Source organism: Trifolium pratense, linkage group LG1 (assembly GCF_020283565.1).
Source record: "Trifolium pratense cultivar HEN17-A07 linkage group LG1, ARS_RC_1.1, whole genome shotgun sequence".
Lineage (NCBI taxonomy): Eukaryota > Viridiplantae > Streptophyta > Magnoliopsida > Fabales > Fabaceae > Trifolium > Trifolium pratense.
This window is the reverse complement of record NC_060059.1, coordinates 13,964,271-13,986,276: the sequence shown is the minus strand read 5'-3', so window position 1 is coordinate 13,986,276 and position 22,006 is coordinate 13,964,271. Positions and strand designations below refer to the sequence as shown.

At 33.3% G+C, this 22,006-nt stretch overlaps 2 protein-coding genes and 1 long non-coding RNA gene across 19 annotated transcripts; 2 read left to right on the top strand and 1 right to left on the bottom strand.

Moving 5' to 3' along the window:
• Positions 1–5,301: 5,301 nt before the first annotated feature.
• On the top strand, positions 5,302–21,714 carry LOC123903084 (benzyl alcohol O-benzoyltransferase-like). The gene is made up of 2 exons (XM_045952958.1): positions 5,302–5,814; positions 20,674–21,714. The coding sequence occupies exons 1-2, from the start codon at positions 5,347–5,349 to the stop codon at positions 21,556–21,558; spliced, it is 1,353 nt and encodes a 450-aa protein (XP_045808914.1). The 5' UTR covers positions 5,302–5,346; the 3' UTR covers positions 21,559–21,714.
• On the top strand, positions 6,029–18,191 carry LOC123903086. Of its 5 annotated transcripts, XM_045952961.1 has the most exons (7): positions 6,029–6,341; positions 6,383–6,391; positions 15,651–15,962; positions 16,051–16,289; positions 16,384–16,602; positions 17,427–17,747; positions 17,845–18,191. In XM_045952961.1, exons 3-7 carry the CDS (start codon positions 15,653–15,655, stop codon positions 17,908–17,910), a joined length of 1,155 nt encoding a protein of 384 aa, XP_045808917.1. In that variant the 5' UTR covers positions 6,029–6,341; positions 6,383–6,391; positions 15,651–15,652; the 3' UTR covers positions 17,911–18,191. The 5 variants fall into 5 exon arrangements, with proteins under 5 accessions (XP_045808917.1, XP_045808915.1, XP_045808916.1 ...); XM_045952959.1 differs by lacking the exon at positions 6,383–6,391; XM_045952964.1 differs by lacking the exons at positions 6,029–6,341; positions 6,383–6,391; positions 17,845–18,191 and adding exons at positions 16,696–16,788; positions 16,870–16,973 and having other exon boundaries at positions 14,771–15,962; positions 17,427–17,565.
• LOC123903092 lies at positions 7,175–14,414 on the bottom strand. 13 transcript variants are annotated; one of them, XR_006807826.1, is made up of 19 exons: positions 14,165–14,413; positions 14,007–14,045; positions 13,853–13,912; positions 13,603–13,773; positions 13,338–13,470; positions 12,995–13,119; positions 12,814–12,862; positions 12,610–12,725; positions 12,149–12,288; positions 11,543–11,585; positions 10,252–10,368; positions 9,914–10,042; positions 9,763–9,835; positions 9,562–9,672; positions 9,320–9,472; positions 9,127–9,192; positions 8,613–8,654; positions 7,720–8,021; positions 7,175–7,400 (listed from the first exon to the last, which is right to left on the bottom strand). It is a non-coding gene; the product is annotated as an uncharacterized LOC123903092 (long non-coding RNA). The 13 variants fall into 13 exon arrangements; XR_006807829.1 differs by lacking the exon at positions 12,814–12,862 and adding an exon at positions 10,098–10,165 and having other exon boundaries at positions 9,914–9,995; XR_006807824.1 differs by lacking the exon at positions 12,814–12,862 and having other exon boundaries at positions 7,720–7,861; positions 7,941–8,021.
• Positions 21,715–22,006: the final 292 nt, after the last annotated feature.

The window sequence follows — 22,006 nt, the reverse complement described above, 5'->3', positions numbered from 1 at the left end:
TGAGATAGGTGGGGTCCGTCATTAGAGATGTGGACAAGGTCCCAGGTTTTGTTTAGCACAACATTGTGGATGGCAATAGAAAGTTTCTCCATACAAATAATGAAAAGGTAAGGGGAAAGTGGGTCTCCCTGCCTTAGGCCATGTGTAGGTTTGAAAGAAGGCATCTGGTTCCCATTCCAGAGGATTGAGAGGTTGAATGAAGTAACACAGTGCATGATTAGCCTGATGGTGATATCTGGGAAACCAAAATCCTGGAGACTGTTTTTGAGAAAATCCCAGTTGACATTATCAAAAGCTTTCTCTAAGTCAAGCTTGAAAGCAACATAACCTTTCTTCTTTTTTGACCGTCTCATGAAGTGGATGATTTCTTGAAGAACGATGGCGTTGTCAGAGGTCCCCCTACCAGGGAGGAAGCTGCTCTGGTACGGCCCGATAATATTAGCTAGGATAGGACGAAGACGGTTGACCAGGACTTTGGTGATGATTTTGTACACTGTATTGCAGAGGCTGATAGGTCTGAAGTCTTTGTATGTTTTGGGCGGATCAACTTTGGGGATGAGGGCGATCAATGTATTCGATATAGCCGGGTCAAAATATCCAGTGTTGAAGGCTGATTTAACCAGGTTGAAAATGTCATCTCCCACGATATGCCAATACTGTTTAAAGAAGATAACTTCTAATAACTACTCATTTATCCATCTTTATCAATATTAACCAAACATAATTTTCTTAAAATACTTGGAAATAAATTTTCCATTATTATTTTTCGGAAGTAAAACAACTTTGAAATTTTTTAGAGATTTTTTTAAAAATATATTACTACTTTCCATTTATTTACTATCATAAAAATTATTTTTTAAAATATTTTTTAAGCTCCTACACTTAAGTTTCTTGGATAGTTTTGACCCCCCTTGTAATATTAGCAAATTTTAGATTACCTCCCTTAACAATTTCAACCCTATAATGTGAAGATTTTGTCATTTTAGTCCCTCATTGAATATGCTGCTTATGACTAGACATAAATGATACATGACATGCTTAGTGAGGAGGATAAACCGAAATTCGCTAACATTACATGTGGTAAAACACTATTTAATCCAAACAGTTATATGCTAGTATGTTCACTAACGAAATCTTAACATTTCAAAGTTGAAATCGTAGAAAAAATATTACAAGGGGTAAACCGAAATTTCATATCATCCCAGGCGGTAAATACTATTTTACCCTAAAAAAATAGATTTTAGAAAAGAATTAGCTTTTCATTTTAAGATTTTTTTTTAAAAAATTATAATACTATTTAACCTTAAAAAAAATTATAACATTTTTATTATTATTTCGAAATTTTTATCGGTTATAATTTATATCATATAACATAATAATTATTTTTTTAATAAGTTAAATTAATCCATCCAAATTAGAACAAGAGAGAATCGAACATATGTGATCTTAAGAGAGAATCGAACATATCCAATACCACCAGACCAACCCAAGTAGTTCTATATCATAATTATTTTGAAATTTATATTGTTAATTAATAACTTTTTTTTTATCAATTAAAACTTGTGTTACGGTCCCGTGAACTTTGTTCAGTTGACAGAGATATTGTATTATATATACATATGTCGGAGTTCGAATTTTAGTCATCCTACTTATTTATCTTAAAAGTGGAAGTTCTAGGCAACAAACTACTATAATATATGACAACAAAAAAAAGGTTTTTGAAAAAAAAAAAAACTTGTGTTACGTATGAAACTCGTGGGACTCGTGGTTCTCAAATCTGAATGTAGTGGGTATATGGGACCTTGACATGATATTTCAAGATATCCATCCATCCTGTAGGCTATGGCTTATCACCAAAAATGAAAAGGCTTATCCCTTTAAAGTAATTGATAAGCTACTTCGTAATAAATGAAACATCTTGACGTTCCCATGCAATTTTGCAGGTTGTGGTTGAATACTTACCGGAGCGGCATACCGAAATAGCAGTTGTCCAATTTTTTAGGTGAAAGAGATTAAGAACCTCTTTAAAGAGAAGAGATGTTTAAATTTGTCACAAAAATGAGTAGTCAGTTTCAAAAATGACTTGAGATAATTTCATGGTGCGAGTAAATCTAGTGTCCACATTCGGCAATATATATAATAGGCTTGCATTTTTGGCCTTCAAAGTTTTACAATTGCTTGATTTTGGTCCCTCACATTTCAATTGCTTGATTTTAACCTTCTAAGTTTCACAATTTCTTGATTTTAGTCCTCCAGGTTTCAATTGCTCGATTTTGGCCCCCATGTTTACCCCTTTTTGTATTTGCTAGCCTCCCGTTGACTTTTTTTGACTAAAAATTGCTTATATGACATTTAAAAAAAAAATTAAAATATGTTTTAATTAAAAAAATTAAAAAAATAATAATATTTTCTTGGGTAAATGATCATTTACCCCCTCGCAAAATAAGGAAATTTTCGTTTACCCCCCTATGCAGATTTTTTTTCTGTTTACCCCCCTGCAAAATATAGATTCACTCATTTTGCCCCCTGTGTGTACAGCAGGACATGTGATTGTGCAAATTTGCTGACGGGGCTTGTACACGTGGAAAAAAAAAACATTTATATTTATTTTTAAATTCCACGTCAGATAATATTTTTTTCAAAAAAAAATTTAAATTTTTTTTCCTACAAAATTAATAAAACGAATTTTTTTTTCCCAAAATTAAAAGAAAATCCTACAAATAAAAAAAATTTCCCTACAAAATTTTAAAAAATTCCTACAAATAGTTTTTTTTCGTACAAAATTATTATTTTTTTCCTAAAATAAAAAAACGAATTTTCATATTTTTCTCCCAAATAAAGTTTATTTTCAAAATAAAGATTTTAAAATTTTTTTTTCAAATCTTTTTGATTTTAAAAAAATAGAATCTTCACCGGTTTGCTTCCACCGTCGTGATCATATTCGTCGTTGTCTTCTTCAATCACCGGAATCGTCTTCTACTTCGTTATTGTCTTGTGCTTCCTTCTATTTTTCTAGTTCTAGGGCAAATGATTTTGGTATAAGAGGAAAACACGAATAAAACTTCTTTTTCTATTTTTTTTAATTCAAAGAGATTAACAAAAAAATAATGTTTTGTTTTTAAAAAATAAAGATCAGGTTTTTTTTAATTCAAAAAGATTTGAAAATAAATCTTTAAAATTTTTATTCTGAAAATAAACTTTATTTTGGAGTAAATATTTATTTTGGGAGCAAAATAAGAAAATTCATTTTTTTTGTTGGAAACTTTTTAAAATTCTTTGTAGGAAATATTTTTTTTTTTTGCAGGAATTTTTTTAAAATATTTGTAGGAAATAAAATTTATTTGTAGGGTGTTTTTGGGGGAAAAAAAAAGAAAATACGTTTTTTTATTTTGTAGGAATTTTTTTTAAAAAAAATAATATTATCTGACGTGGAATTTAAAAAATAAATATTAATTATTTTTTCCACGTGTACAAGCCATGTCAACAGATTTGCACATTCACATGTCCTGCTGTACACACGGGGGGCAAAATGAGTGAATCTATTTTTTGCAGGGGGGTAAACAGAAAAAAAATCTGCATAGGGGGGTAAACGAAAATTTGCTTATTTTGCAGGGGGGTAAATGATCATTTACCCTATTTTCTTTTATAAAAATGTATTAAAAATTGTTTTTTAATAAAAGGTTGAATAATTCTTTTTTATTTTAAAAAAAAGTTTACAAAGTTTTTAAAAAATAGTTCATAATTTTTTTTAGCTTTTTTATTTAACAAAATTATTTTATAAACTACATATAATAAAAAATATATTTTATAATTTAGTTTTTAAAAAACAATTTGTAATTTATTTATATATTTTTAAATACTTATTTAATTTTAAAATACCACATAACCAATTTTTAATCAAAAAATTCAATGGGGGGCTAGCAAATGCAAAAGGGGGTAAAATTGGAGGGCCAAAATCGAGCAATTGAAATTTGGAGGGCTAAAATCAAGCAATTGTGAAACTTAGGGAATTAAAATCAAGCAATTGAAACGTGAGGGCTAAAATTAAACAATTGTGAAATTTGGGGAGTCAAAACTGCATTTAAGTCTATATAATATTCCAACTTTAGATCTTCGCTATGTAATATCGTTAGAATTTCTGAAAGAAATTTAAGATCTATTTTCATCCTATAAAACTCAAAATGTTAATATCTACATTTGGTACATATCTCTACATTTAATCAAAATGGGTTAAGATATCCTAACTTTTTTATGCAAAAAAAATAATAATACTTAAAATATTAAAATACACAAATTTTTAAAAATAATTTCTACGACATTCTCCTTAATCAAATTATCAATTTATACAAACAAACAGAAAAGAAACGCACATGCAAATTTATTTCTATGAAAATAATGGTAGGGGGCCAGCCACCTAGAAAAAATGGAAGCTTATGTACCACCTAGAAAAATTAATTATGGTCCCTGAATGTAAATTATTCGATCTCTATTCTCTACTAGAGCTTCTACATTACAGGCTATCTATTTCATGTGCCAGCTTTTATTCTATTTTATGTATAGGAGCATGAAGTACGAATTTCATTGAAGTACACAAGAGTTTGAATAACGTAGAGATTTAGAGCTATGATATTAGATATTTGAGGGACTAAAAGTTGATGAAATTTTATACAGAGAGATTACAAATAAAATTCAAGATATTTATATGGATAAAAAATTTATTTAATTCTAAAATATATTAATTGTATTCAATAAAAATACATAAAATATTAATTTTGGTAGGTCTCAATAATATATCAAACAGTTTTAGATTAGTGTAAAATTTTACATAGATAATCTATATAATATAAATTTTCAATCAACGGTAGATCTTGTAAAATTTATATTTATTAAAATGTTATTAAACAATATAACATTATTTAAATATTACAGCAATGTGATTTAATCAATCCATAGACGAACCAACTATATATTATGGAGATTTTTATTAGATGAATTTGAGCAATGTGAGACTTCAAACAACTTCAACATCCACTCTCACGCCTAACAACCTGAATCTAATTCTCACATTGTAATCTTAATTAACCCGACTCTGATACACACAATAATCCGAGAACCTAAACAATGCGACTTCAAATAACTTTAACAATGTGAGACTAACCACTTCAACAATTTTTACTTAAGAAACTAAATCTCATTATCACGTTGATATTCCCAAATCCAAATATGTAATAAATATTGCTATTCTTTTCTTTATATAAATCAAAGTTCCGCATCCACTCACTCACATCTCACTCACATCATTCTTTCAACTAAACAAATTCATCTATAATCTTTTCTTCTTCTCCAATGGCCTTCTCTCAACAAGTTGAGTCCTCATCTCCTTCTATTGTTTTTCCTGTCCAAAGGCGTCAACCGGAGCTCATTGCTCCGGCTACGCCTACACCCCACGAAACTAAGCTACTATCCGACATAGATGAACAAGCCAGTTTCCACGCCAATATACCAATCATACAATTCTATCGTAACGAGCCATCAATGGCGGGAAAAGACCCGGTTGAAGTCATAAGAAATGCAATTGCACAAGCACTTGTGTTTTACTATCCACTTGCTGGTAGAATTAAGGAAGCTGAGGATTCTAGTGGTAAACTTGTGGTGGATTGTAATGAAGATGGTGTGATGTTCATTGAGGCTGATGCTGATGTTACACTTGAACAATTTGGTGAAATTAAACCACCTTTTCCATGCTTCCAAGAACTTCTTTATGATGCTGCAGTTCCTGAGGGAGTTCTTAATACTCCCATCCTACTTATACAGGTTCAACACACACATAATACATTTTTCACGTTCATTAGATATTTTATTTAATGAGTAAAAAAGATAATTTATTTAATAAAAATAAAAATGAATTACTCCCCCGTCCAAAACTTATAAACAAATAATAAGAAAAAAAATAATAATATAAGGGGATCCAACACATTTTAATATATAATTCTCTCATGCTAGATTCATCCACTACAAGAAATATTCCATATACCAACGGACACCTTTAGCCACAGTAGTTCTAGCCGTAGGTGTAGGTGTCTCTTATCCGTGGGTATAGGTCTGGAAATTTTTTTTCACATTTCCCGCTGTGAATTTGGTGAATATTGAACGCGCGGGGTTATTGCCCTCCTTAATTTTTTGCTTATTTTGATTTTGATTTCCGAAAATAATAAGAAAAAAACTCAAAAGATCACAAACCCTAACATCATCACATTCTCTTTCCCATCGCTTAATCCTTCGGTCTCCCACTGAGTCGTAACCGCTGCTCTCTCCCACTGTGAGTCGACCTTCTTCGCGAGGTAAGTTCTCATGTTAACTGCGCTTTCTCCATTGTTGCCAGAAAAGAAAGGTTTGTATTCTAATTTTAAATATGTGGTTAGCCTTAATTTCAATTGTGTTTTCCTCAAATCTCATATAAAATCCCTAATTGATTTTGTCGCTCCTTACATCTATCATTAGCTTTAATATGAACTAGTCACCGCCCCGTGCGATGCACGGGTTTGCAAGAACGTCATATACATAACAATCATGGTTGTTGTCAATCATGGATGCTATGAGCCAAATGAAGTTAGTCATAAGCATATAAAAATTAATCAAATTGGTTCATTTGGTGGAACACCAAATTCATTTCAATCATGAATGCTGTCAATTAAGTGGGTTAAGCATAATATATCATTGCAAATATAGGATGTTTTAAATTAAAGGCATCATATAATTTAATCTTAATTAAGTGGGTTAAACATAATTGCACACTTCAAGAGAATCATCACACCGAATTTTATAATGGAACTTTCTATGACCCATGACATTTATAGAAAGAAGATTACTACTATTTGAGAATAAATAGAAGTGCTATGGGACATAGGAGTGCTATTCAAAATATAGGTAGGAGAAATTTTAGTGATGATAGAAGAATTTTGTGAAGTACATGATAGCAAGTTCCAAAATAGTATTCTTCAACATATGAGAATTATTTCTACCTTCCTTTCCTCTCATCAACCTTCAATGTATAAGATTTTTCTAGGCCAATCTCATTATATCATATGAAGCCAAATTCAATTTACAAAAACAACCACATAAATTATCATTATCATGACAATATGAAGAAAAAAAAGCTTCAATGCACAATAAGGATGCAAGAGTACATTAGGATATACTTTAAAGAAAAACATCAATACATAGACTCAATCTATTTCTCTCTTCCTCTAAACAATAATTCAAAAATAATCATAGCTCCTTTTTTCCATTAATTTGGTTGATAACTTCAAACTCCAGGTCCCTCCCTCTTTAGGACATATAGATCGAAGGCCCAAAACCAAATTGATAATCTTCTATCATATCCTACAATCTAAAGTTCCCTGCATAAAATTTGGAAATTCATCATATCTGAGATAAAAAGATAACTACATTGAATGTTACCAGCATATAGTTATATTGAACATAGTTTATCCATAGTCATGGAGAAAATCAAATGGATAATCAAATCAAGAATAACTAACATCTAAAAAGCAAGCAATCAAGCAGAAAAATAATCTTAATTGTTAAAAAATAAATTTCAATATAAATCAGAAAAAATAATATAATTTACACAATAAAACTACTAATTTTGCCAAGACAATTATGATGTTCAAATGTTACAAATAGAACCACGTTGCTGCTATGTGACAAAAAATTTACCTCATTAGTATTGCTTGTACTTTTCACCTCATTAGTTTAAATGAGAACATGCATGGTGTATATAGAAGTGTTTCATCTATGTTTCAATCCCCACCACTTAAGCCATGCTCAATAAAAATCTCATTCCACCGACCAAACAAAACTAAAGAAATTCAATTAATTGAAATATCACAAAGAGACATAATCAGAGAAAATTAATGCAGAAGTTAGAATCTTTTTACCTCTAGCATTTCAAAAGGAAAAAAGGCATAACCAGGTAACCTATATCAAACACCACCAATATTTCCCCATACTATAATACTCTGCAATTCAAGTGCAAAAAAAAAAACCATAAGAAGATAAAATATAATCAAATACCAATCAATTTTGCGTTAAGAAAAAGTCAACTACTTCAACACTCAACATGTCAAAATTATCTTCTTCTAACCCTTTATTTATTTAAGAGGAGATGAATAGAAAAGAAAATTAGAAGAGTGGTGCATTTGATCAATGAGAAAATATGTGTGTATTAGTGAAGGAGTTATTCAAAAATATAGGATTGGATGCTCAAGACTTCCTAAAAAGTATCAATGATGATGTAGTCATCCCTATAAAATAATAGTAACCATACATACCTATCCCTCCTCCCCTAAAAAGTAGCAATTATGATTCGCCAACATGAGTTCCAAATTTATATGCACAAGTAAAAAATGAATAAAAAGTTGCTTACAAAAAAATAAATAAGAAGGGGTTTAGTTGCTTAATTAGTGTGTTTCTAATTGGAAGATCCCTAATCTCCCAAACCAACAAAACAAACCTCCAATAGCTACATCATGGAAAAACCACTTTTAACTTTCATTGTTAACACATGGAATTAAGGATCATAATGTAAGAGATAGAAGAAGAGAAACTACCTCTTATAACACAGATGATTAAAACTTTCAAGCTAATCCATCCTTTATATGCAAAAAACACAATCTCAGCAAATATTAGAAAATAAATCATCAAATAATCTAGAAATTTCAAATTTTACAATCCATATCTATCCTTTTCATTCTATGAGAAATACATTTTCCACTATCAAGTGTTAGATGCATCCTTTTGTTAAAATAAAAACACAATTTAAAACAGGGAATTGGAGGTTCACTCATAGTCCCTGGTTATTGAAATTCGGAAATGTTAATTCTTAAGATAGACCATGTGATCATTTAACAAATTTAAGGCATGAATTTAAAGTAAGAGACTACAATATTTAATGTGCAGTAAGGGACTTCAGATTAATCCTTTATCTTTTTTTTTCCTGAAGTTGAACTTTTATATTACCCTCTAAAGATGAAAAGCAACAATGATACAAGCAAAATTAGGAAGAAAAACACCGGAAGAAAAAGAAGAAAGAAAATGGAGAAATTGGATAACAATTAAACTCACTTGTTGGGATGATCTGCTGTAGAGAACATGAAGATAAAGTATAAAATGTCATCGTGGCCTTGAAACCTGCCATTGATGCTTATTAGTTTTAGGTGCCGGCTGGCTAAATATAAAATACACATCTGTACTAAAAAAAGGTTTGATTAAGTTCTAAATATACATCATAAAATGTATTTTATGAGGAAGTACTTACCTTAGGCGGATAAATATAAGGTCGTTGAGAAGGTATTTTTGCAAGAAGTTTTTCAGCAGGTGTCAGTGGCGCAGTTGTCTCGGCAACGACCTCCACTATTTTACAGTACGAAAGATCGCGATTCTTGGCCATGACTGCCATGAGTTCAGCAACCTGCATTGTGAGAGTTATCAACTTCCATATATCTACATATCTTAAATAGATAGCTACATACATGAAAAAAATTACATGACAATAAGTACCTGAAGGTTTGAAACCTGACCCCCAAATAAAGTATCTTCAGTTGATAGGGTTACATTATGAGTTTCCTTGTAAGCATCGGTAGGCCACTCCATGCCTCCAGGTCTCACTATCTGAAAAAGAGTGACACAGCCATAACATTATAATAAGATAATTAGGACCCTGCGCCGTGCTTCGGCGAAATTAGTATCACAATGACTTACTGTGTATGGAAGTCCACTTGCTAGCAATGCTTCTTCTGCCTTTCTTTTCCAACACAAGACTCCCCAAAATAAACTATAGAAATAGAACTAAGCAATCAGTTAAACTGCTTTATGATGTAAACATGATCCTCGAGAAAGTTTTCGTACTCACTTGAGAATAGCTGCAGGAAAACCAAATTTGTTTGTTCCCAATGAAGTAACTAATATGAAGTGATTTACTTTAGCAACAGTTGCTGCATCATGACAGGATGAACAAAAATATTGCTTTCACCATTTAGGCCTAAAACAAATAATCACTGAAATTAATATAAATATAATGAAAGCTTTTCTATTACCAGCATCAAGTGAAAGTGCAATTCAATGAGGCAATCAATCAAACTTGTAAAAGGAGAATTAATTAAAACTGTAAAATTTACACAAAAAGTAGTAAAATAATAAAGATTTGATCAAAGAATAAAGTGGAATATTGTTAAGAGTTAATAGACTTACAGTAGTAGGAGTAGATATCAGTTCATCTTGCGTTGCATTTGCATCTACAATCATGCCACTTGATGCCTGGATAGTGCTTATGCAAAGATTTGAAGCATGGACCAATCAGAGTGCAAACTGTCCAAGCAAATTAAAAATGCATGATGTAAGTATGCAAACTCAAAATCAATATTGTCCAAGCAAGTGATGACAGGTCAAAGAGGCAAATAGGAAACATAATAGAGCTGAAACATGACATATAAGAGCCTTACCTCAAATTAGAGCTGTCAAAACGGGCGGCCCGGCCAATTTCGGGCCGGCCCGGTCGGGCTTCGGGTTTCGTCGGGCCGGGCTAAAAAGCCCGGATAAAAAAAGGGCTACCAAAATTAGTGCCCGAGCCCGGCCCGGTACGGGTAGTCGGGCTTTCGGGCGGCCCGGTTTATCTTTTTTTATTTTTTTTTACTTTTAGTGCTCAAACTCAACTATATAAATAACATTAATAATTCTCGCGCGTCATATTTTTTACTCATTCGCTATAAATATTATATAATTCGCGCGCGCCGTATTTTTACTCATCCCCTATCTACGAGTTTCTCGCGCGCCCTATTTTTACTCATCCACTACCTACGAGTTTCTCGCGCCCTATTTTTACGCATCCGCTACTTACGAGTTTCTCATGCATCATATTTTTACTCATCCGCTACCTAGGACTTTCTCGCGCGCCCTATTTTTACTCATCCGCTACTACGAGTTTCTCGCGCGCCCTATTTTTATTCATCCACTATGTACGAGTTTCTCGCGCGCCCTATTTTTACTCATCCACTAGCTACGAGTTTCTCGCGCCCTATTTTTACGCATCCGCTACTTACGAGTTTCTCGCGCGTCATATTTTTACTCATCCGCTACCTACGACTTTCTCGCGCGCCCTATTTTTACTCATCCGCTACGTACGAGTTTCTCGCGCGCCCTATTTTTATTCATCCCCTACCTACGAGTTTCTTGGGTGCCCTATTTTTACTCCTGCTACTTAAGTAGCGGACGGTATTTTATAATTTATATTACAAACTAATTTCAAATCATCCGAAACAAATTATTTATATTTATATTTATATTTATATTTTATTTTTAATTTTTTCGGGCTTGCGGGCCGCCCGCGGCCCATTCGGGCTAGCCCATATTTTAATCGGGCTTTGTCGGGCCGGGCTAAAAAACCCGGAAATAATTCGGGCTAGGATTTTCGAGGCCCGAGCCCGGGAAAAAATCGGGCTTGGCGGGCCGGCCCATTCGTGCTAGCCCATTTTGACAGCTCTACCTCAAATGATATCCATGAATGCCGCTCGCATGTTTGGATATACCTAAATGATGGCAAAATATTTTGCAAAGCCTTGTTAGTTGATACAAACAAATTAGTTTGAAAAAGACAATTTCAGATATCAGTATTTCCACACAAGGCAAAACAGAAGGGTATAAATTATTAATAACAGCCTCATATTCTCCTATCAAACTCAAAAGACCGCCATGATGTTTCTGCTCGGCAGTAGCAATCCTTACAGAGGCAACACAGGCTTGCCAGTAGCAAAAGACCAATTATTCAACAATACAAGCCCACAAAGCACTAGTAATCGATTCTCCACCCAAACTTCAGTAGATCATAATTGTAATTAACCAAGATATTTAAGAATACCCGTCTATGAGCTGTGGTCTATTGTCATCACTGAATCTGTTAACCAGTGGTGGATATAAGTTATAGTTTGTGAGGGCACAACTGCCACTACTCCTCTAGTGGATTTTTAATAGAAATGTATATAAATTGTTCTATTCCCTCATCAATAATCAACTGTTTCAAGTTTCCCGCGGTTACTCATTAATTAACAATTTGTGCAAAAAAATTACGAAGGCAAAATTACTCGTTAACTACCAGTGATAACCCAAGGAACTAGAGGGGAGCATTAAGCATGTACACAACATCTTCGGTAGCTACATTTCCCGAAGCCCCCTTAGCATATGGACAGCCACCAAGACCAGAGCAACTGAAGAATCAACTGCGCTTATTCCCATCTGTTTATATGAATACAAACCAATGATGTCAATTAATAACTGTGACTACCAAATCATAAAAAGCAGACCCAGTTTAAACCTATATTCTAGAAAATCCTGAATTTGCCAGTCATGTATCTCAGGCTGTCCGATCTAAAGATAGGATTGCTCATGTTTCAACTCAGTCAAGCACATTCAAACTATGCAGTTGCAACATGATCTGTTTGATCTTAATAAGGCAGCCCTTAGAAAAATGGCTGCGACAAATTCAAAATTTTCCGACTGCCAAAAATCCAAGTGAATTTCCATTAATTATAGTGGTTTGAAGGTTGGTTAACTTACTTGGAGGGATACAAGAATGTTTGAAAGGGATTGCCCATATGTGTCATGGAAGTGAACAGCAAGCTTTTCCGTTGGTACAACCGCCATTACAGCCAAAAGCATTGGAACTACTGTGCCTGATCACGAAAGAAACAGAAAATTCTCAGAAAAAAGAATGTATATTCCAGATTAAGAGAAAAAAACACAGTTTGGCATTAATCTCACAATTCTTCCCAGTCTCAATTCAATATTTGACAGACGTATACTCTTTTCACTGTTTTCAATTATTTGTAGAGAAATGGTGAGAATAACATTTAAGTTATTAAATGTTAATAAATCTTTGAAAAAATGAAATGGTAAAAACAGGGTAACATTTTTGTAAAATAAAGTCAACTTAACTCATTACCTGGTGTGCCTACCCCAATTGTGTCACCAAGTGAGATTTCAAAGCAACCCATATCATATAGTTCTTTAGCCACATAAGCTACTTTTGATGGAGACACTGGGCATCCAACAACGCATGATACATACCTACCAAAGTTAAATACAGAACATTGATTGGAATAAGCAGAACAGAAACAGAATTTCTCTGTCCATAAAATTTACAATATAAACAAACACAAAGGGACTTTCACTTGTGTAACTGGTAGACCTTGATGGCTTGACCAGATTGTATTTCAAACAGAAAATGGTCTTCACCAGCGCCAAATTATCTCAAAACAGCAATAACAATGACAAAAAAAGCATACCAAGAAACTGATCCTCTTTAGTACATGAGAGAATGTCATGGAAAGACATGAACTCAAACTGATTTGCCGGTATTTTAGTGTCTGTGACTTTGAACACTTTAGTATAGAGTCAAACTGTCTCCTAATGCCACACCTACATAAGAAAAAGTTTCCCAATAAGGATCTATCATTTCCAAATTAACAAAGAAAAGAACAATAAATTGAAATAAGATCAATATGAGATCTGACATATGAAGATAGTGCAAATTAAAGAGAAGACTCTCACCACCAAGTTTGAGTTTCATTTTCTTGTCTCCAATAGCATTAAGAGCAGACAATCCAACAACGACACTTACAATGGGATTAACAACAAAACCTCACAATCTAGTAAGCAATTTTGTGATAAACTATATAAATACCAATTGATAAAAATTCAATTTTATCATTGGAATGCTTCCTGCAAAAATTTAAAATAAAAAAAATATAAAAAAAAAAACGAAAAATGTTTGAAAGAGAGATGAGATTTTTCTAGTCACCTGAGTTTATTGACATCCAAAGATCAAATTTCATGGAGGAGCCTTATCCTTCCATGGAGCCTGCAAAAAAACAACATATAAATCCAATTAGAGAGATGAATATTGACAAATTGAGAAAGATGAAATCTAGAAGATGAATTTGGAGATACATCACCATCCACCATAACCACCACACATCACCACCACCTCCAATCTTCAACCATCCTCACCAAGAAAAAAAAAGCAACGAAAAAAATAAAAATAAATAAATAGAGCATAGAAATTAAGATGGAACCAGAGAAAGAAGGAGCAAGAAGCTTAGTCTCCACAAACCGCCACAAGAACTCTCTCGGCCGGAACTCCTCCTCCTCGCCGGAACTTCTCTCCCGCCGGCAAATATTCTCTCACTCGGCCACTCCCTCACTCTCACGAGTGGTTGATTTGTAGATGGTGGTGGAGGTTGTTGTGTGGATGTTATGGTGAAGGATGAGATGGGGAATGCAGAGAGAAAGAGAGATGAAAGTGTGAGAGGAAGGTGAGAAAGAGCTAGAGCGTACGATAGAGAGGGGGAAGAGAGAGAAAAAAAACTCCACAAATGAAAAAAATTGGGAAAGCAATCATAAAACCACAATTGTTTCCATAAACCACTTGTGCCAATTGTTTGCATAAATCAGCAATACCAGTTGTTTGCATAAACCAGCAATTATAGGAGAGGTCCACATGAGACATCTGGCAAAGAATTATTTGAATGAATGTAAAAATGTAAATGTGAACATTGAACCCTAATTGAACCCTAAAATGAAATAAACCCTAAATGGCATGGCAAGATGTGGCTGGTCAGAAGAAACAAATGTAGAGGATTGATTGGACAAGAATTTAGGGTTAGGAAAAAGAACTTGGAAAACATCTGATCCTTTAGTATATAAAGATTGTGTGTTCTCCCTCAAATCCCATATAAAAACCCTAATTGATTTTGTTGTTCCTTAAATTTGTGGTTAGCTCTAGTTTCAATTGTTCCCCAATTTTGCTTTGATTTGTGTGGTTGGAAGTCAATCTTTCATTCACTTTTTACTATTTCACATCCTTTCTCTAATTGCTAGTTCAATTCATAGTTGATATAAGTTGTGTAGTTGATAACATGCTCCGTAACAATTGAATAAGGCCATATCATCATTGTGGAACTAAAATTATAAAATCTATTAATTGTGGTGGTGCTAACTGCTAAGTCCATTTGTATAGCTGCTATAGGTGATGCTATTTTGAATTGTTATTATAGATGGGGTTATTAAATTTTAGATATCAAGGAATGACATTATCAGTGTTAAAAAAAAAGGATGGCATTATCATGCGTTGGAATGGTTTTTCTTTGCTACTGCTATAGGTGTTCTTGTTTTGAGTTGTGTTATAGGTGGTGTTATTTAATTTTAGATAGATATCGAGGATTGAAATTTTTTAGTGTTGGATTGATTCTGTTCTGCTATCAGTTTTGGTTGGGTTGCCCTGCTAAACCATAAGTTTTGGTTGAGGATGGGGATGAAGAAGAGAAGGATATGTTTTAATTGTCAATGAGTTTATACTTTTTCTATGCAATTAGACTTGACTTTTTGTTTAGTTAATGAATTTGATTTGATACTCATTATTTTTTTTTCTATATATATTTTCATTCCCTTTGTATTTTATGGTCATCATATTGTTGCTAACTGTTGATATTTTAAGTTTACATAATTTAAAAATTATATTTCTATCATTTGTTATTCTATGTCAAAAGCTAGTTCAAGTTTCTTTTAATCACCCACTTGCTAAATTGAAAGTATTACAGCAATGGGAAGGACGACGAGAAAATTAAATATTGGGCGTCGCATATTAAAAGAATCCAACCAAGGAAGTAATGCTACTCAAACAACCTCTACTCATGCCGAAGGAAGTAATGTTGAAGAAACTCATACAACTTCAACTGATGCCCAAGGAAGTAGTGTTGGAGAAACTCTTAGAACCTCAATTCATGCCCAAGGAAGTGGTGTTGAAGAAACTCGCTCCAATCCTAGTCATATGGAAGATGAGACACACGAGTCTGAAGATTCCCACTCCATTCCTTCTGATATAGAAGCGGAAGAAGCTCATATTGAAAAAGGTGTAAATTATAAATAATTTCATTTTTTACAATTTATTTTATGTAAACATAATTTTTTATGTTTTTATGTCTTATGTTTTACTTGTAGAAGTTGAACCTAAAAAAAAAAGAGGCCCAACAAGAATGTTAGATGTATGGGATATGGATGATGATGATGTCATAATTGTTAATTTGGATAAATATGGTCGACCCATTGGTAAGGAAGGGGGAATTCTTAATCGTTTCATAGGAAGTATGGTTCGAAGGAAACAATTTGCTCCCATCAAATACACATCTTGGAAAGAGATGCCCTTAAAGCAAAAATCTGATATGTTGAAAAAAATTGAGGTATTATAATTTTATATTTAAATCATGATGTATCAAAATTATTATTATCACTTATTTTATGTTATATTTGTTTAACATTTCTCTCTTTGTTTAGTCCAAATTTGAGTTCATTCCTCCTATAAATGACACAACAAGGGAAATGTTGAAATCTGAGTTGAACGACAAGTGGAAACAATGGAAGACCGATTTAAAAGGAAAGGCATATGATCCAAGTAAAACAGAAGAAGAAGTTGCATCTGTTGTACCAGATAGTAGGGTTGATCCCGATCAATGGAGAGAATTGGTTCATCATTGGTTTTCTGAAAAAGCCCAAGTAAGTTAAATTGAAATAGATTCTTTCATAACATGAACTATATTTTAACCATGGTTTCTTCTCTTGACTAATATTGTGTTGTATAAATTGTAGAAAATAAGTAAAATTAATAGACAAAATCGTGCTAAGTTTGAAGATGTTCATCATCTGGGTACAAAAAGTCTCCCAATATTTATTGATGAAAAGGTTTGTATATTTTTGAACTTTTTATTGAGTACATTGTACTTATAATACAAATTACCTATAATCTTGTTTGTTTGGTTTTAGAAAAAAAAGGCAATGGAGTATCACCCAAACGTAAAGAGATTTACATTGATACTCGTACCCGTAAAGATGGTTCAATTGTTAGTGAAAAAGCTTCAAGAGTGATTGTAAGATTTTCTTTCATTCGCACCTAGTTGATTATCATGCCTCATAAGGTTTTCTGGTTTATGCCTTTTGGCTTTGTTGGTGTGCCTTATATTTTTCTGGTTTTGGCCTTCTCATTTGTTGCCTTCTGTTTGGGCCTTCATCATATTGTAGTTATTGAATTTCCAGGATTTAGAATGCTCCCTACTCCTTGAACAGGTGAAAATAAGTGGGTTTGAGCAGTTCGGTTCACACAGTTTTGGTTGGGTTATTTGGGTTTGGTTCAGGTTTGTGGACTGTATGAAATTACAATTCAGTTAGTGAACCAACATTAAAGCTTTGGTTTTCAGTTTTTGTGAAATGCCATGATTCAACCTGTGCAATGCCTTGACTTGACTCAATTGTAATTAGTACTAATTAGTGTCAATATTTAGTATTGTTTTGCTATTGATTCCATGATTTATCATATGTTTTAGGAAGAACTAAAGAAACATGATAATGAGGTTGAAACATCTCAATCGGTCCAAGAGATACAAAGTCACATGCCTTGGATGGATGATATATATTCCAAAGTACAAGGACCTGAAAAAAGAGGACCAGTGCGTTGTATGGGCAAGATTCCCAAACCCAAAAAATTGAAAGCTTCTTTGTCCGAAAATCAAGAGTTACGCGATAAAGTTAAGCAAATGCAAGAACAACAAAACAATACAAATGCGGTGTTGGTAAATGTGTTGTCATTGATTCAAAATCGATTTTCTGGAGAAGATGTGAATGACATTTTACGAGCTGCAAGACAGGTATATTTTTATTTTACACTTTGAGCTCATATTTTGAATATTATGAAAACGTCAATTAAATTGATTTCCTAAATTTGTTTTCTTTTATTTTCTATAGGTTACTGATTCTTCTAGTTCCCCTAACCAAACGGATTCTCCAAATCCATACACTAACGAAGATTAAAGAGAGAAAACGTATATTGTGTTCTGGGTTCTTTGCTGTCCTGTTTGGCTGGTTTTGGGGGCTGCTACTATCTAGTTGGATTCCGTTGCAAGTCCGTTTCAGATTATTGTTTGGTAGGGATGACATACACATGTATTTTGGTGGTTGGTAGTTTTTCGATTTGTAGTTTTAGGGTGAATTACAAGCAAACAGTGGCTGTCATGTTGCTTTCAAGTTGTACTAATTTTATTTAACTTTAAAAAATTTGGTGCAATTTCAATTTTGGAGATTTTTCTAGTTAACATTGTTTTGGTGTTTTAATATACTTTGTTAGTTTAAGATGTTTGCAAGACTTATTAGTTTTTTAATATAGTCTGCAAATTTTTGTTATTACTAAAAAAAAGTACCTATTATTAAAAAAAAATGTTCCAAAAAAAAAATTCTGCCAAACATATACCCACGGACAAATGCGTTGGTATTGTGATTTTCTTATTATCGATTGCCGTGGGTATAGGTATGAGATTTTGACCAACAGCCTTAAATACCCGTAGCTATAGGCTATTGCAACCGCGTATTGCCGTGGGTATAGCGAAGCAAAGTACACGGAAAAAAACTGCCGTTGGTGTAGGTTTTTTGGCCTATACCAACGGTTTTGGGACCATTACCTACGGGATTTTGCCGTGGCTATAAGTCAAATTTCTTGTAGTGATCCATGAGAGTATCCAAAACTCATTAGCAACAGATAGGGATATTCACGGGTACGGCCGTGCGACCCGTTCAATCAGGTGATCAAATCCAACTCAAATCCATATTTTATCCGAATTCATTTAAATGCAAGTTCAATCCGAAGAAATCTTTTCAAATTTGAAGTGGTTTGATTCGAGTAACGTGTTTATGATTCCAAACCCATGAACCCAAATTCTTTTGAGTTCCTCAATAGACACTACCCTTTTCACACCCCAAAAATATTGTTTTCTTCAACAAGAACAATTATCAGAGTTTACTATGTATCACTACCAAAAAATTTATCCTTATTGCTTCACAACGAACTTAGTCAATCAAATGATCTCGAGCATGATATGTCCTATTGGTACAAAAGTTCATGCACCATTGATTTAGCAATGTCCGGTTTGAATTCATCATAATTAAAAATATATAATAACATACCACACTTCAAAATATAAACAAATAGTTAAAATACAAACAACAATAGCAAAAAAAAAGTGATTTCATGTCTACTGGGAGATAGAATCCAGTAGATGTTATAATACACGCCGAGATATAATTCGATAGGTGTTAAAATTCGAAAGTAGAGGGTGTACATTTTAATCTACTATATATTTATCCTCACCCAATTAATATGCGCTGCTAAATTACAAATGGCCAAAGAGTGCTGAAAATACAAACAATACTTTAGGGTAGGGATAGTGTTCACCTATTTTTTTTCAGTCTTTAATTTTATCACTAATTCTATTTTATTTTTATGATCGTGATATTTTAATGATTCAAATATATAACCATTTTATGATTTTTTTTGGATAACAGGTAAACAAAATACATAATTCATGTTATTTTAAAGTATATTTGTCTGTGCTTCAAAAAAAAGTATATTTGTCTGTATTTTGTTATAGTTTAATGAAGATGAAAGAGATGAATATTTATCATGATTTTTAGATTTCTTAAATTTTCAATTAAAAAATATTAAAATAAAAAAATATCCTATATGGCTTGCCCACTTTATCATTTTTTTAATAAAAAATAAAATAAATGATTAAGATATGTGTTTATAAAGATAAAAGATTGATATGGTAAAAAGAAGATAAATGACAAATCTGTTGGTATTTCAAGTGTGAGCTGAGTCTCACATCGGATGAAACAATGAATGTTGAATAGTTTATAAGTGAGATGACCCATAAACTCTGTATTTTGTTATAGTTTAATGAAGATGAAAGAGATGAATAATTATCATGATTTTTAGATTTCTTAAATTTTCAATTAAAAAATATTAAAATAAAAAAATATCCTATATGGCTTGCCCACTTTATCATTTTTTTAATAAAAAATAAAATAAATGATTAACATATGTGTTTATAAAGATAAAAGATTGATATGGTAAAAAGAAGATAAATGACAAATCTGTTGGTATTTCAAGTGTGAGCTGAGTCTCACATCGGATGAAACAATGAATGTTGAATAGTTTATAAGTGAGACGACCTATAAACTTATCACCTTAAGGTTTTGGGTTAAAGTGTGGTGTCCAACTCATTTGTGAAATTGTTCAAGGCCCGATGTGATGATCCTCCGGACCCCTTAAGATTCAACAGTGGTATCAGAGCTAATGGTTGTTGATCCGACTCCTTGTGTCGAAAGTCTTCCTGACGGGGTGTTTGGGCGGCGTGTCCCGTTGATGGCACACAATGGCAGTACAAGTGGATGAAAAAGCTTCCGTTCGAGGGGGAGCATACCCATAAAGTAATGGATGGACTCACATTTGAGGGGAGATGTTGGTATTTCAAGTGTGAGCTGAGTCTCACATCGGATGAAACAATGAAGGTTGAATAGTTTATAAGGGAGATGACCCGTAAACTTAACACTTTTGAGTTAAAGTGTGGTGTCCAACTCACTTGTAAAGTTGTTCAAGGCCCGATGTGATAATCCCCTGGACCCCCTCATGACCCAACAAAATCTGATACAAAAAGAAAAAGATAAAAAAATCTCTGATGTAATTTTGCTTTCAAATATATAATCATTTTATGATTTTTATTTTTATTTTTTGGATAACAGGTAACACGTTTGAAATGTGGTGATTTCATCTTTGCTCTCCGATTTAACCACACTATGGTAGACGGAGTTGGCACAGTTCATTTCATGTTAGCAGTGACAGCAATAGCTCAGGGAGCTAAACAACCTCCAATTCAACCCTCATGGCATAGAGAGCGTCTAAGGGCAAGGGATCAACCATGTGTCACATTCAACCACCGCGAATACGAACAACTGACTGACATCCAAACTGACGCCGTTTTAACTGCAACAGAATTTTCAGAACAAACTTTTTTCTTCGGCCCCACTGAAATATCCGCAATTCGAAGCTTACTTCCACGTGATCTCGATAGCAAGTCAACCACCTTCGAAGTCCTCACATCGTACATTTGGCGTTGCCGCACAAAAGTGTTGCAGCCAAATCCAAATGAAGAGGTTCGAATGATGTGCATTGTGGACGCACGTGATAAATTCGATCCTCCAATTCCATTTGGTTACTACGGAAACTGTTTTGCTTTCCCTGCGGCTATTACAACCGCAGGGGAGCTTTGTGAAAAGCCATTAGAGTTTGCTGTGGACTTGATAAAGAAAGTGCGCGATGAAGTGAGTGAGGAGTATATGCATTCTGTGGCGGATCTAATGGTGACTAAAGGAAAGCCATTGTTTACTATAGTGAGGTCATGTATTGTGTTGGATACCACATATGCTGGACTTAGAGATTTGAATTTTGGATGGGGGAAGGCAGTGTATGGTGGAATTGCTAAACCTGGGGCTGGGACTTTTCCTTCAGTACATTTTCATGTTCCGGGTCAAAATGCAAAAGGGGAGGAAGGTATATTGGTTTTGATATCATTGCCTACTAAACTTATGTTAGCTTTTGCCAAAGAGTTGGATGACTTGATTGCTTGAGTGATAATACTTCATAATGTTTTATTCAAGTATTTTAAGTGTGGTTTATGTTGTGTGCAAAGGAAGCAAGAGTTTGGTTTGGTTGTATGAGCTAATAAAGAAATATCAATGTAATTTTAAATATTTAATAAGAAATCTACTATCAAAATAATCAAATGAGTAGTTGCTCAATTGTCCAACTTTAGCTTTTTAAGTGTGCCACATTACTTATTTTGATGTTGATGTAAATATAACTTAGTTGGTAGGACATTACAACATATGAGTAAATTTAGAATTCAGAACTTCTTACATGTTTATTTTAAAAAGTGTCTTGGACTGGGCCTGAGGCCCAATATACGGGGATCTCACTCATCCATGTGTCGAGCTCGGTCCAACATGGCAAAGGCCCAAGGTTGCGTCTCTCACCCAACGAAAAGGGAAGCTAGCCTTCTGTAACTGTTAAGAACAT